The sequence below is a fragment of the Limulus polyphemus genome, unplaced genomic scaffold, assembly GCF_000517525.1.
Source record: "Limulus polyphemus unplaced genomic scaffold, Limulus_polyphemus-2.1.2 Scaffold439, whole genome shotgun sequence".
Classification (NCBI taxonomy): Eukaryota; Metazoa; Arthropoda; class Merostomata; order Xiphosura; family Limulidae; genus Limulus; species Limulus polyphemus.
Window position 1 is genome coordinate 186,718 of NW_013666049.1, and position 16,058 is coordinate 202,775.

The following is a 16,058-nucleotide window of genomic DNA, read 5'->3' on the forward strand; positions in this document are numbered from 1 at the left end:
TTGAGTAAGTTTAATTCGACATAAACATATATTCTACAATAGTGCTTGAGTAAGTTTAATTCGACATAAACATATATTCTACAATAGTGCTTGAGTAAGTTTAATTCACATAAAACGTATATTCTACAATAGTGCTTGAGTAAGTTTAATTCGACATAAACATATATTCTACAATAGTGCTTGAGTAAGCTTAATTCGACATAAACATATATTCTATAATAGCGCTTGAAGCAAACCACTAGAGTTTCTGAGTTCTCTAAGTAATACTCTGTTCTTTCTTTAATGTTGTTTTCACTATTACTATCGTTTAAGATTTTTATTTTTTATTAATATATTTTTATTATCACTGTTAGGTTTAACATATGGATATAATACTATCCGATATCTCCTAAATTGGCCAAACTTCAAGAGATATTACTGGCATTATTGCTTTGTGATCATTGTATTTTAGTTCTTATCTCTGTAGGTAGCTTGTTAATAACAAAAAGTAATATTAATACACTAATTCATAAACTAAGAATGTGTTTCAGTATAGCTTAAATGTTGCGTGCTATATCGTCATAAAACGGCGCTATGCACAGCTCTGAATATAACAACTGGATTATTCGATTTAGAGTCATCTTAAGCTAAATCATTATTCATGTTAAATTCCCTAATTCCCAGTTCAAAAAGTAGCAAAGTTGCTGAACCAGATCTTTATGTATTTTTGTTAAAACAGGCAACGTTTTCCATGGCTTGAATAAACAGTATTACATGCTCACTTTAAAAATACAGTTTTGTTTACTCGTACGGTTAAATGACTGTACTTATGTGTATTAATTATTTCTTGTAGCTTAATGCATGGCGATTTGGTAATTTGAACTAATCGTAAGGATTTTAATTTCGTCATAAATTTTATCGGGCTTTGATTGGCTGCAATGAAATTGAATGCTTGAATCGTTACACTTTTGTTGTTGTAATTTAAATTATCTTTTACATTTGTGTATAGCTATTGCTTATTGTCTTTTGGATGCTTACGTTATATGTATGGAAATAACTACCAATCACTGTTCTTATGTTACAAACATAAGTGTTTCTATTACTTATACTCAACAGGGATCTTTCAAGTCCTCATTGCGCAGGTCCCCAAGAAGACGTTCATCTACAAAAAAGAAACTGAAAAAAGAGGTAAGATATAATTATCTATATTATTATTAATATTAACGGCAGATCTTTCATGGCTACCGAATATGTTTAATTTTTGATAGTCCAAGTAAGCCCTCGTGTCCTGTATTATTAAATCTAATTTAATATGTTTTGTCTGTAACTATTATATTACGATATACTACTACATGTGGAATTCAATTCATTAAATATTGATTTATAATCCTTCTGATTAATATGACACTCCTAACTTAGATTGCATTCGGTCTTTATTACAAGTTGCTGTTTTCTGCAACGCATACACCTACATATAAGCATAGCCACTGCATCCGAAATATTAGATCATTGTATGGAATAATTTTACAAGTGATATCGATTCATTTATAGTTCTTAGCTATAGCGTGATACCTAATTTACAAAACAAATCCATTTTGATTTCATTCAAGTGATAGCGCAGGGTATTTCTACCTAGTGCTCAGGCTTTACTTTATCAGCCCCGACGTGTTGCTTTGTAGTATAAAAGGGTTGAATGTTTAGGCGTGATATGCCACAAAATAAGCTTACGGCTCGTGTTGAACATGATAATGCTTATTCACGTATTTGACGTAGCAAGAGAGATGTCGCACGTTAACACCTTTGACGCCAACACGTTTACAGCCACTCGAAGCGAAACCTGTGCTGTGCAGTCATTGTTACATCAACTGATGAATTGCCGTTTTGAACCGGATTAAAGTTTAAGTAAAATGATAACGTTATGAAAACATTTTCATCACCGTCACTGATATGTTATTGTTTATATATGAACGATACATTGAATTCACACACACACAAAATACAATTATATAAATTATAAAAAATATGCACCAGGCTTTAGAACGGATTTTTTGTACACTGCCAAACGAACTGAGGAACAAGAGATAACTATAACGCTTGTGGTAAACAGAAGAATTAATCTATTACAACTTACTCCTGGTTCCATTTAAATGGAACTTCTAGCCGAAATTGCCTTCTTTGAGAAAGTATAAGTTTATTTTGTTTTTAAAAAATCATAGTTGTAAATTCGCCTTACATTACTAAACCGTACTAAAGTAACCGATCTTTGAAAATCTTGCATGGATTTGAACTCTTAAAGACTAACACCATTGGATGTAAATATAAACAGTATCTTATCGTCAAAATAACCCAGTCACCTAACTCTCTAAACTTGAACTGTATCTGAACGCAAGAAATTACTAACGGACAAATACATACTTCTGTGCAACCCTATATATTATATATGTATTGTAAGTCTGTGCTACAGGAAAGTGCATCACAGAAAGGAGTTTTCTCTATCTTAGAATCCAATTTAATTATTGCTATTATAATATTTTACCTAATATTTCACACTCCTTGATAAGCTATCATTGACCCCAATGCGACAACAATTTTGCAAAGTTTTACTAATTAATTAGTTGAAAGAAATAATGATAAGGTATTTATAATATAGAATAAAATGTCATATTCTAAAACTAAAATAGTTTACTTATCCTGACCATTGATTATTTTTCGAACCGCCTTATCATATTCGTTCAAATTTGGTATGACATTTGAGAAACAATTCAGGTGGTCTTGTAAAAAATCTTAGTCATGTAGTGTACACTTAATTCACTCTTAACAAAGGAAAATTGTAATGTCATATTTGTGACTTGGTTAAACCACTCTTATAACATAATGTCAGTCACCCCCATCATTTCATTTTTATTATTTTTAGGCAAATCAGAAATTTGTTAGACCATTATGCAATCTGAAATGGAAATGATTGGTCATTCATCCAAAGCTCATACATGAACAGTTGATAAATATGGTTTTACATCTTTTAAGTTCATGTAATTAGCTTCAGTATGGAATAAGGTTACCACAGATTATAAGAGCAGCCTGCTACCAATGTTATATGTTTAAAATCAGAACATGGATAAAATATCACCTAATACTCTTGTGAAAAAGCTGTTTTCAATGTGTTTTTAGTGTATGGAAACATTGGATAATGATTGATGTGTTTCTCAACATTGAATTCTAATAGGGGTGGGTGTGAATACCACTTCATTGCATCAGTCTCATCCTCTTCAAGGATATATTGAGCAGTTTAGCACTGTCAAGATGGATTTTACCACCTATTAGACTCAAGTCCTGGATTTTAAACACACATCTATTTGTGGGTCTAGGGCTCTGTTTGATATCCCTAATATATATGAGTCCCACAAAGAGTATAAGAAAAATATTGTAAAAAATACTGTTAATCCCATTAATAACTGTAAGGGATCATCTGTGTATTTTACATAGAAAATAACTGATTTCCACCCAGCATTTTTGGTGAGTTCTTTCCAGGAGTGTTGTAACAGGGAAAAACAAAAATTACTCAATATGGTGTAACATGTGAACTCCACAATTCAGTCCGTGCTTTTGCATGAACAATTGATAGATATGGTGAATGGTACTGGATTGAAAACTTTATGGACAGCAGATGTAGCTAATAAAAGTTACAATGAAGTACAATAATATCTGGCTGAACTTATTTTAAACAAGAAACAAGTTTGAGGGTTAAGCAATCAGGATTAATAGAGGTTGTAAACACTGTAAAAGTCTTACATGGGTTTAGGAGAAAAGTTAGTGGGAATGGGAGTTAGATACAGCTTTTTATAAATTGAATTAGCAGGTATGCGTGTGATTCATTACTAGTATGTTTGAGTGAGTAATATTATTAGTGCTGTATATGTTTGATAATGAGTAAGTCTGTCTAATCTAATTTTCAGTTGATGTTTTGCCTGTTGTGATGTTTCCAGTTTTTAACAATTATTTATATTATTTTATCAAATATCTCCTATCGCATAGAATTATAACTTTAATTTATTTGAAGTTTTACTCATTAATACCCCAATTTTATTTGTCATAGCTTTAACATAGCACTATTTTGTAGTGTATGTGTTCTTTAACAGTTAATCTGTCTTACACTTCTTGAAAACTGGTTGTCATTTTCTGGAAAAGGGGTATTATAAGATTAATTTTTACTTCTGTAACAATATTTTTATGAACTGGCATCAACCATTCCTGCCACAACTGCTTTAAAACAACTACTTGTTTTTTTATGACAACACCAGTAACAATATAAAAGTGAATTTTGAAGTTCAATGCTCAAAATGAACATAATTTTTTAATGTCCAGATTCATACTTATTTTTAAATGTTTGGGCATTTATAAAGCTTTTTATGTTTTCAGGGTGATAAGGAACAAACAAAAACATTTGCAATTAAACCCATCCCATCTGCCACATCTAAGCCACTACTAGTTTTTTTAAACCCAAAGAGTGGTGGCAACCAAGGTGCTAAGCTGATGCAGAAGTTTCAATGGTTGTTGAACCCTCGACAAGTGTTTGATCTAACTCAAGGAGGACCATCTCCTGGGTTTGTCATCTTTCTTAACACTATTGTATTTATATATATATATCTATGTTGAAAAGGCATTATGAAAAAACAAAAAAAACACCTCTAGGTTATCTTACTTTAATGTAAGTAAACATTCAAACTTATTAAATTGCCTCTGTTACCTGTTATTTGTCAAATAAAATAAAGATTTTTTATAATGAATAAAATTAATATACGATTTTCAAATTAATTTATGAAGTTAAAACGGCAATGTTAATTTTCAACTTATTGATAACTAGCAGAGTATCCAGTGTTGCTCAAATGAAAATGGCTTTAAATATACTGAGTTGTTTTGATTAAATCAACCATATTAATTATTATTTTTTTGCCAAAAAAATCAAAATTAATTGATTACCTAACTAAATGTTTTGATTATTTGTAATGGACATGTGGGCAGCCTGTGGGCTTAGTCATTGGGTTCAACTTAACACTCGTAACAAAGACATTTAAATGCATTTTGGATCGTGCTTTCACAAGTGGAGCACACAAGCCACCAACTCGAGGAAGTTTACATTTGGAATAAAGAACTCACACAGAAATAACTGAATACAAATCAAATAACTTCTTTATTTATAAACTGTTGAACAGTTCATTTGTATCAAAACTATCAAGGTTATCTTGAAACAACACTAACTCTTAGTCATTTAATTATTCACTTTGAAAGTCTAGATGTTCATTAGTAAAACCTCCTATGATGTTCAATAACATAGACATATCATTAGTTATCAATTAAGTTAACATGAGAAATTTTCTCGGTCATAATCAGTATAACTGCATTAACAATTCTTCTAAGATATCTTTCAGTAATTCCACTATAAGCATTATCAAATTTACTATTTCTTTAGTACCTGTTAGTATTCTTTACTTTTCTTTCTTTGTGCATTATGCATTATTGAACCTTAAGTGAAACATTGTTAGACTAGATCAGAAGTAGCATACTTAAAAAGAGTTTGTGTGGCAATTACTGGATTACTGCCATCTTCTTCTGAATTTGGATCAGGTCCACAGAGTAACTTGATAAGTGTGGAGAAATCAATGTTTGGAGTTATAAACATGGAATTATATATACACAATTTTTAGTGTTCTTCCGATTGTTCGAGAAGTTTAGCAGATCTACATTCAGAAGTTGTTGTTTTAACTCAATTGGTACAAATGGGATCTTCCAGCAAGAAATGGACTATTCCATCAGATTGTAACCAAAATCCACTTTGTTATTGGTCCTTACAGAACTATTTCTGTCTCTTATCTAATATCTTTGGCAAAATCATCCAAGACAATTAACTTAGGGCATATAGAGAAAAACCATGTAACTCCAGTCTCTTCACTACGAGTATTTCACCCTTGTGTTTCATCGCAGTCCCATTAAATGCTTTTTTTATGACATCGGTTCATTTCATTGCGTGTTTTATCTAACTGTTGGGGTTTTATCAAAGTACCATGTCTGTCTGGCACGAGAATTGGTAGCTGTAAATTCTTGCACCTCTAAGGTCACGACTGGAATGTCCCAGGCTAATTCCTGTGATGGGCTTCAAGCCTGTATGTTCCTTATTTGGTATTGTGGTTCACTAGTTTTTCTTCTTATAACATTTTTGATCTGCTGCTTTCTCCATACTATACATTATATACATTCAAAAAATAAAACCTTTAAATAAGTATATACTTAGTATTTGTATTCCACAAATGCTTCATAATACAGTCAATAGAAATAACAATGTCTGAAAATAATAAAAATTTGCTAAAGCTAGTTTAATCAAAGCAAAACCGGGTACATTACTCCTGCATCTTTCATGTGCTTTGTATGACATTTCAAGTTTCCAAAACAAAATTCCCTATCTTTAGGTGCTCTGATTTCTGTTGTGTGGTCAAGTGTCATTTATAGCATATTCTGACTTTATTATTGTTCCATTCGAATGAAGAATTGATTTATTCTCTTGTCATTGCAACATAAGTGGACATTTATCCAATACCAAAACGTTTTTGTAAAGTCATCGTATAGCTGATTCTTGTAAGTACACGCAAGCAAAACAAAAGAAATGGTTGAAAAATATGAAGCTGATAAGTTTCCACATGTGGTAATGATCATTGTGATAGCAATTTTCTGAACCCATGCATTGTTCATTCCAACACGTTTTCTGTGAGAGGAAATACATTCTCTCACAACATTCAGCAGAAAAGTCCACCTACCTTCCTGTTGATGCAGTAATACACATATCCAAATAAAGTGGATAAGAATTTTATGTTTTCTGTGTGGAGGGTTATGGAGGTTTATGTGTTTTATGATAAATGGTTTCAACATATATTGTTTTCCAGTCTAGAGCTTTACAGAAAGGTACCTAACCTGAGAGTATTGGCTTGTGGGGGTGATGGCACAGCTGGCTGGGTGTTGTCCACATTAGACGAAATTGGTATCTCACCTCCTCCTCCCGTTTCTGTTTTACCCTTAGGTACAGGAAATGATCTAGCCAGAGCTTTAGGGTGGGGTGGAGTAAGTATACTTCTGTCTATTGAGTCAACAGAGTCTATTTTATTTTCTGACATAACCACTACTTTTAATGTTTTGTTTTTGAGATTAATGGATTTCATACTTCATTCTTGTGTTTGGTTAGGATTATTTATTAAATTATGCATCACTATTTGTTTGTAAACTGAGAATATTGTAAACTTACATCAACTAACATAAAATGTTTAAATGCCATCATCAAAAAAAGGCTAAGATATTACCCATTTGTGGTGAGATTATGTTGTTGTCAAATTTAATTTTTATATAATTATAAAGTTCTACATCCACTTGTGTTGATAAGAAGTTCTTTTGACTGTAAGATATGCTTCTAGTCGTGATTCTAAATAAAGAAACATTTACATACCACACACACCTGTACATGTATGATATTCTTATATCTGGAAATATTCACCTCAAACCATACAAAATGTAGATTCATTAACTTATTTTAATTCTTATAGTCTAGTATATGAATAATCTGATGGTGATACTTATTTTAGTTTGTTGATTTTCTGATGCATTCTCACTCTGTATAATTATTTCAGGGCTACACAGATGAACCAGTATCCAAGATCCTTTCTAACGTTCAGGCTGGGGATATAGTTCAGTTAGACAGGTGAGAAATCTGTGTATATGTTAGATAAAGCATAATGACAAAAAGTCATAGTCTTTTGAGCTCACTTTTAATTTCCAAAAAACAGAAACTAACCAACTAACTAACTGATACTAACCAAACATTCCAAATGTAACTTTTTTGTAAAGATTCTATTTATTTATCTGACCAAGACAATTCAGTGTACTAGTACACACCATATCATTAGGCAAACTGTTTCACAATTTCACAATTCTAATAGAGAAATAAATCTGTAAAGGAACATGCCAATGTAATGGTTTCTAAAGCTTATATTTATTACTTCTAGTATTTAAGCTACCCACAGATATAAAAAAATAAAACTTTCAACATTTACATGTAGTTTATCCAAGTATATAATAATCTTGAAAACCTGAATCATATCCTGTTTAGTTCTTCTAGAAAAAATATAAGAACAATTTAATCCTCTCAACATAAATCAGGTGTTTCAAGTTAAATTTTTGGTAGCTTTCTTTTTTTCTGTAATCTTTAGTCAACAGAATAGAAATAGAAAAATAAATGTTAAAATCATAATTTAAAAAGTTTTTTTTTGTATATAATAACTCAACAAATTCATAGCTTCATTCATATTGGGTTTAAAATAACATGTTCTACATAAGGAGCATCATCATATTAGATATTACTAGTAAGTAGTCACTAGATTGGTTTTAAAACGTACTCAAAAAATAAAGATTATCAATAATTTAGGTTAATGACAGACCTAGGTGAGGAAGCATAATCAATTCATTGTGATACTAAGCTCAGAAAAATAACCATCATTATGACAAACTATAATTCTAGAACCAAATTTAGGTCAGCCTGATAACTAGCTTATCTTGGATTAGACTATTATCTGATGAGCTTAATGTCACACCTAGGTTATGGTAATGATTTAAAAGTATGTGCTCAGGGTCCATCCATTGGATGAATCCCATATTAAAGAAGAAATGTTTACTATAATTATGAATTAACTACGTGTATCTACACAAAATGTGTCAAGCTTTTAGTAGAATGTACAATTCTGTTGTACATAAAAAATCAGATGTGTTACAAACGTATTTATACTCAAGATATTTCTGTGAATTAATGACATCAGCTGAAGCAGAGTGCAAGATGACGTTCGTGTGAAGAATAAAATCCATTTTTTAGTTTACAACTTGCATTTGAATAACCTCTAGAACCTCCAAAATGCATATCTACAGTTTTTTTTTCAGTATCCCTACATAATGTATATAGTATTTACTCTCCTCTGCCATGAACTGTCGCTAAGTTAGCAATGTAGGTTAAAATGAATCGTTAATAACTCTGACATCAGATACATAATACCATGTTGAATGACACCATAAAAGGTTGTGGAATGCACACTTTGATCTCCTCCCTGTTTGCACACAGGATTAATTAAGTTTGACAATGGACTTTAAATTCTGACTACTACCTGATTAGCTTAATGACAGTCTTAAGTATATGACCATCATTATGCAGTGAACTTAATGATAGCCCCAGGTGTGAGATCTTTATCTGACAAGCTTGATGACAGAATTAGGTGTGTGACTGTTATTTGATAAAGTCATAACAGACCTAGATGAGTGACTTTTTTTATCTGATGAACTTCATGAAAGACCTTGGTGTATGACTATCATCATACACAAGCTTCATAACAAACTTAGGTGTGTGACTCTTTATCTGATGAGCTCAATGACCGACTTAGTTGTGTGACTGTTACTTGATAGACGTTATGACAGAATTAGTTGTGTGACTATTATCTGACAAGTCTAATGACAAACTTAGGTGTGTGAATATTACCTGATGAACTTTATGACAGACTGAGGTATATGACTATTATCTGATAGACTTCATGACGGATCTGAGTATATGATAATTACCTGTGGAGCTTGATGATTGACAGTAAGAATTGCTTTAGTTTAACAAGAAGCAGACTGCTGTGTTTCTTTTTTGCCTACCATGATACATGGTGCAACCAAAGAATTGCATTGATTTTTCTTTTCATATGGATAGACTCAATTTGTTTCATGTTTCTGTTTATAAATTCCCTCCAGTTTATGTTTGAGGCAGATAATGGAAAATATTCTATTGCATACAGTATTCAAGTTACAGATACATAAATAGATGTTCCTAAAATGGCCTCTGTTAAGCATAGAACAGTTATTGTGTAATTTTTTAAAATATTATAGATGTGTAATATTTTAAAAACTTTTGTATATATATAACATAAAAAGTTAATTCCCTCATTGATTAACTACATACAATCTAATGAGAAGATTTCCTTTGTCATATTTTTAGATGTAAAGTTTGATCATCACAGGATGTAAAAGTATTTTAGTGAGGAAGTGTTTTTTTTTTTAGGGGGGGGGGTGCAAATTTATTCTCTTTTATGGGTACATTTAACATACTTTTTATGTTGTTACAGGTGGGATCTTCACATAAAAAAAAATCCTGATGTAGATCTTTCTACTTGTGAAGAAGGCAAAGAAAATCTTCCTTTAAATGTAATTAATAATTACTTCTCTCTTGGGGTGGATGCTCACATTGCCCTTGAGTTTCATGAAGCCAGGGGTGAGTTAACTCAGTTTTTAACTTTTGTTGTGGTTGTTAATTAAAAATATTCTCATAAAAACTTTTAGATCAGGTTAAGCCTCAAAATTAATATTGCACTGTCCATGTTACCTACTACTGTTAAAAATATAAGAATGTGATAATCTTTAACCTTCCATTTCACACTTTTCTGTTAAACTGTAACATCCAGATGGCAAAATTATTAACTATGCATAAATTGTTCTCAACATAGTTCTTTCAAAGATTTTATTCTGAATTGGAAAATCTTTCTTCATTGTTTTAGTAATTTTTAAAATTGTATTTATTGTTTGTATAAGATCAGAACACCTTAATGGTAACTTAAATTGCTTTATAGAGTTGTGAATATTACTTTTGAAAAATAATGCGAACTTTTATCACAATAACTTTTACATTATTGTGATGACTGTAAATAGTCATGCTGTAAATATATTTTTCAATAGAAAACTAAAGGAAAAAACTTGTTTAAGTATTAAATAAATGTCATATAAAAAAACTGTACTACTTATATCTTTCTTTAGTTCGTTTTATGCTATAAAGATTCCCATAAACCTGTTAAGTTATTTTTATTGACAATAATTTTTATATTTAAATATAATTAAAAAATTGTTATTGCAGTAAATAAAGTGTTAACTCAATTAATCTAAGTTAAAATAAACTCAATTTATATTAGACTTACATGCATTATTGTGAAAGACTGGCCTTTTTTTTTATATGACTTGTTTATGAGAACATAAATAAGATAACTTTGATCTTTTATCTAATACTTATTATCACAGAAGGAATGTACAATGATAATATTTTCTCCAAACTTTAGAAGCACATCCAGAAAAGTTCAACAGTCGTCTAAAGAATAAGATGTTTTATGGACAAGCTGGAGGAAAGGATTTGTTGCAAAGAAAATGGAGAGATCTTTGCAATTTTGTTACACTTGAGGTACTTGGAAACTGGATTCATTGCTAATTGTTTTTAGAATTGTATAAAATAGTTTTTATTCATAAAAACTGAAATACTTAGAAATATCACTTTCAATACAGAAAGCAAAACTGTATTCAATTCTTATGTCTTACTAATCTTATTTAAGTCTTGAGTGTTAATATTTCTTACATTTGTTTGAAAGCTCACTTAATCAAAAGAATTCTGACTGAAAAGATTATCAGCTTAACATACCAGAATAATTTTTTGCATGTGTTCTATAATATTTTATCAATATGATTTGTAACATAGATATATTTTGTCAGTGTTTAGTAGCTGTTTATCAATCAGTAACAGTGAGATTAACTTTTAAAAGTTAAAAAATACATTTAGCTTTCATTTGTAGTTAAAGTTGATCATTGTAAATTTTCTATAGCCTTATTCAAGATTAATTTTAAATATGTTTTTATTCTGTGTTGTCTTTCCATTCTGGGAATATTTTTAATATTTTATTTATTTATTTACATTTTTCACATAAATGGAAGTTTATTATTACACTTTTTTTCATGTATAAAGCTTAAAAAGTGTAACAAAATCTTCCATTTTCAGAGACTTCTTACTTTGTGTCTTTATTTTTTATTAACTATGTTTAGTGTGATGGTCAAGATATGACACCCAGATTGAAAGAGCTACGTATTCATGCTATTCTCTTTCTTAATATTCCAAGGTAAAATTTCTTATTTCTTGTTTATCAGTTAATTTACTGTAATATTTATTTTTATTTTATGATTTCCAAAATATCTACATTGTAATCTTTCTAATTCACTTTTATCATTATTTTTAGTTGTTTATGCCTAAAAAACAAAAATTAATTAAGAGCTCAGTTCTGTAAGACTAATATTTTGCACAAAAATAAGAAATATTTCCTTAATTTTTGTTACATATAAACAGCTATGGAGGTGGAACAAGACCTTGGTCATACCCAGGAGCAGGTTTTGAACATCAGAGAACAGATGATGGAATAATAGAAGTGATTGGTTTAACCACTTATCAGTTGGTAAGAGAATTATGACACTTGTACGAAGAAAAGGTTCATTACTTAGTTTTTGAGAATTATTTGAAAGGCCATAGCAAAGAAATCAAAATAATTGATGGGAATAATCATATTAAACACAAAAAAAGGAGGAAAAAAATTTCTCTTTTACTTGAATAAATGAAGAAAAAAGAAACAAGTTTTCCAAAATAATTTTTACCAATTGAAATGTAGCAGAAGAACAATATTAAAATTTCTAAATAAATCATTTCAAAACACAAAAGTTAAGATGGTATTTCTTATTTGAAATTTACATATTTTTTTCTCTCTTTCATATTTAACTATAAACTTGGCCTTAGTATTCAAAACATACTTCCTTTATATACTAGGCCCATATAATTGTCTATCAGACTAGCAGTCATATGTGATCATATTATAATTAACTTTATTTATATTTTTCTACTTTAGAAATTACTTCTTTGTTTTCTAGCAGATTCAACATACTATCTCTAAAAGCTAGGATAATTTCTACTACATTTTTTATAGTTTATAATTTTTTTGTTTTACTGTTTTTTTTCTGTTACTTTTCATATGGTGAGTTTATTTTTTTATTTCATACATTGATATTTTCTGGACAATCAGCTGCCAAGAGTTTTTTGTGTGTAAGTTGATTTCACTCAACAGTAAGCTTTCCTGAAAACTGTCTTTCAAAGCAATATCTATTTATTGTTTTAGATGTAAATGTTAAGATGTTTAAATCATGTAAAACTGTTTTAGAAAGAAGTGTGTTTATATTGCTTTAAACGACTTGAATACTACATCCTTTAAAATATACTATATAAACATTTTGAAAGATATGTGGTTATTATTTTATCATTGTTGAACTATAAATCCTGTAATATCAACAAATATCAAGTACTAATATATATATATATGTGTGTGTGTGTGTATGTATATATTAATATATATATATATATTTTTTGCATTAAAATATTTTTCAAATAACACTATATGGCTAAATTGTATTGAATTACTTTGCAGCCATTACTACAAGCAGGTGGTCATGGCACTTGTCTTGCCCAGTGTCGAGCAGCACGGATGGTCACCAATCGTACAATTCCTGTGCAGGTGGATGGGGAACCATGCAAACTCTTGCCATCAGTTATTGAACTTCAACTTCGCAACAAGGCAAACATGGTTGCTCGGGCTAGGGTGAGAAATCATTTCATTTTATGCATTTTTAATGCTAAGTGCCACCACAACTGTCCAAGTGTGATGTTATTTAATAATGGGATGGAAGGTGAATAAGGTCCATTTTCTTATAAAGAAATGTTTGTATTTGATCACAACTTGAAGTCGGAACTGTGTAAAAAATAGTATTACTCAGGAGACCTTCTTCTTGACCATTACTGATCAGTTAATCCAGACCAGTCAAAATTCTATTTCTTAAATTCTTATGCATACAAATTGTGTTGTTGCATTAATAAATACTTAATTTGGGAGACCATAACAAAAAGTGATGTTACATTATATCTGAATGGAAGATACTGTGATTCTAAAAATCTTATATAACTGCTTAGAGAAGGAATAATTTATTGTTATATTTGGGTTTTGATTGATTTTTGGTATTGTAACTAAAGTAATTGCTACTGTTACATTGAATAATGATTTAGTCCTAGGTCCTTCATCAACATTATTTTTTTTTTCATTTACACCAACTTAAACAATTGCTTTTTTTTCTGTTTTATCAATAACTTATAATAGAAAATAAAAAAAATGTTTCAGTCTACTAATCCTCTTAAAATAAAAGTACCTGCATTCAGGCCTGTCCTGGCTTTCACTACATCACTACATGAAAATTACTGTTGCTTGATTTCAAGTGTAGTTCTTGTTTTTTATTATGATGAAAATTGTTCTTAACTGAAACAATTACAGTCCAACATTTTATTTATGTGGCTTGACTTATGTTAAAATTGATCAGCTTTGAATGATAGAAGTAACAATTTATTCTAGTGTGAAAAATTATTATTAATGCAGATTAAAATATAAACTGATTTTTTGCCTAAGCGTATGTTTTTTAAACCTCTGTGGAGAGTGTTAATATTTTAGTGATAGGTTGAATAATATGATTTTACATATCAGTGTTTTTTTTGTGTTTTTTTTCAGAGACAAGGTGTGGTGCAGTCCATGTAAGTATAATACATTTAGGATTTGTTTTTAATTCATAAGTATTTAACTATTGACATAGAGGAGAGCTTGCAATCTGTCCAAAGTGACTAGTGCAGCCAGATCAAATAAAATATATATTTATACAGAGTATAAAAATAAAAGTTATTAGTGCATGAAAATACATTATTTTTCAACTGATAAATTCATTGCACACATATGAAAAGACTCTTTGTGTACAAGTTATTCTAAAGGCTACTTTGGTAACTCACAAGTGGCTCTATACAATTGTTATAACCTGTATGATTAGCTGTGAATGTATTTCACAATTTCTTTAGGTCTTTATTTCATTTTGATCAGTTTCAATTTGATTCATGTCCATACACTAGGATTACCAAATTTCCAGAGTAATAAAGTGGGACAACTTTTTTTTTCATACATAGTGACTCTGTAACAGACCTAAAACTGTTTAAATTACAATGCAGAATTTATTGTATTCCAAATCACCTGATATTTGCATCACATATTAAAAACATAGACAAACAAAATTTGTTAAAAGCTTACCTTGTTGAAAATATGAATAAATAAAATACAAAACATGCTTAAGTTGTCTTGAATGTACTCAAAAGAAAAATGTTGCTTTTTCATTTTCTCTCTCTTTTTTTTTTTTCTTTTTTTTTCTAGATGGTTAGGCCTTCAAATTTTAATTCCTCTGGCTGCTCAATGAAAGATTAAGTTAAGAAAGCATAGCAAAGAGAGAGAGAGAGAGGGAACACTGTAGTGTGTGATTTGTCTTTGTCAAGTGATTCTCATAATAAAATTTAAAGACAGACCATACATATCAAACTCACACTGAAATGTATAGAATCTAGAATGTTTTAATACTTTTAGTTACCGATCAGGACAGAAAAATTAAGGCTGAAAACTGGGACAGTCTCAGTTGTCTGAGACATCTGGTAACCCATGCTATACACCTATAAAAAAAATAGAACATACTAATATTTTTTTGGTGTTTTTGTTTAGTCTAATTTGTACAGTATATGTTAGCATTAATAAGAAGACTAAATATATATTTCAAAAATTATTAAAATAAACTTCAGCTTCTATGTTTTAACCATTTTCATTTATTTACTGATAATTATTCTTATAATGATTGTTACTTTGAACTTATCACAACATATTTCAAAAAATGCAAGATACAGTCTTGGTAATCTAACGGATTTTTACTTATTTTGTTTATGTGTTCTCTCTTTCTTTGTGTTTAAATGCAACTGGAGGATTTTTTTTCAGTTATTAAGATGTTTTTATAAAAATTTGAAACTAACAAGAGAAAACAATGTTTCATCTACAAATTACTAATACTTGTTATAGTTTTAAGTGATTCTTGATCAGCTAGGGTACCCACTAGTTAAATAATATGTTCTAATCTTTATCAGAAACAATGTAAGAAAATATAATAGTCATTACCAGTACCAAGTTGAATTTTAGTTTCACTCTAAATAATTACCTTGCTGTGATCAGAAATTAATATTAATGATTAGTTTAAACTTCATGTAGAACATTTGTAAAGATTTTTTATTCTAAAAGCACTAATTATAATTTAAAAGTAGTTCATTCTGT

At 29.8% G+C, this 16,058-nt stretch overlaps 1 protein-coding gene across 4 annotated transcripts in view; it reads left to right on the forward strand.

Moving 5' to 3' along the window:
- Positions 1-16,058, forward strand: part of LOC106458280 (eye-specific diacylglycerol kinase-like) — a 216,564-nt gene that overhangs the window by 183,791 nt on the left and 16,715 nt on the right. For all 4 annotated transcript variants that reach the window (XM_022384448.1, XM_022384449.1, XM_022384451.1 and 1 more), the window contains 10 exons: positions 1,096-1,167; positions 4,396-4,580; positions 6,912-7,086; positions 7,647-7,717; positions 10,161-10,306; positions 11,142-11,260; positions 11,893-11,966; positions 12,191-12,296; positions 13,314-13,484; positions 14,439-14,461. In XM_022384448.1, coding sequence (XP_022240156.1) covers positions 1,096-1,167; positions 4,396-4,580; positions 6,912-7,086; positions 7,647-7,717; positions 10,161-10,306; positions 11,142-11,260; positions 11,893-11,966; positions 12,191-12,296; positions 13,314-13,484; positions 14,439-14,461 — 1,142 coding nt within the window. The remainder of the gene's footprint in view (positions 1-1,095; positions 1,168-4,395; positions 4,581-6,911; positions 7,087-7,646; positions 7,718-10,160; positions 10,307-11,141; positions 11,261-11,892; positions 11,967-12,190; positions 12,297-13,313; positions 13,485-14,438; positions 14,462-16,058) is intronic.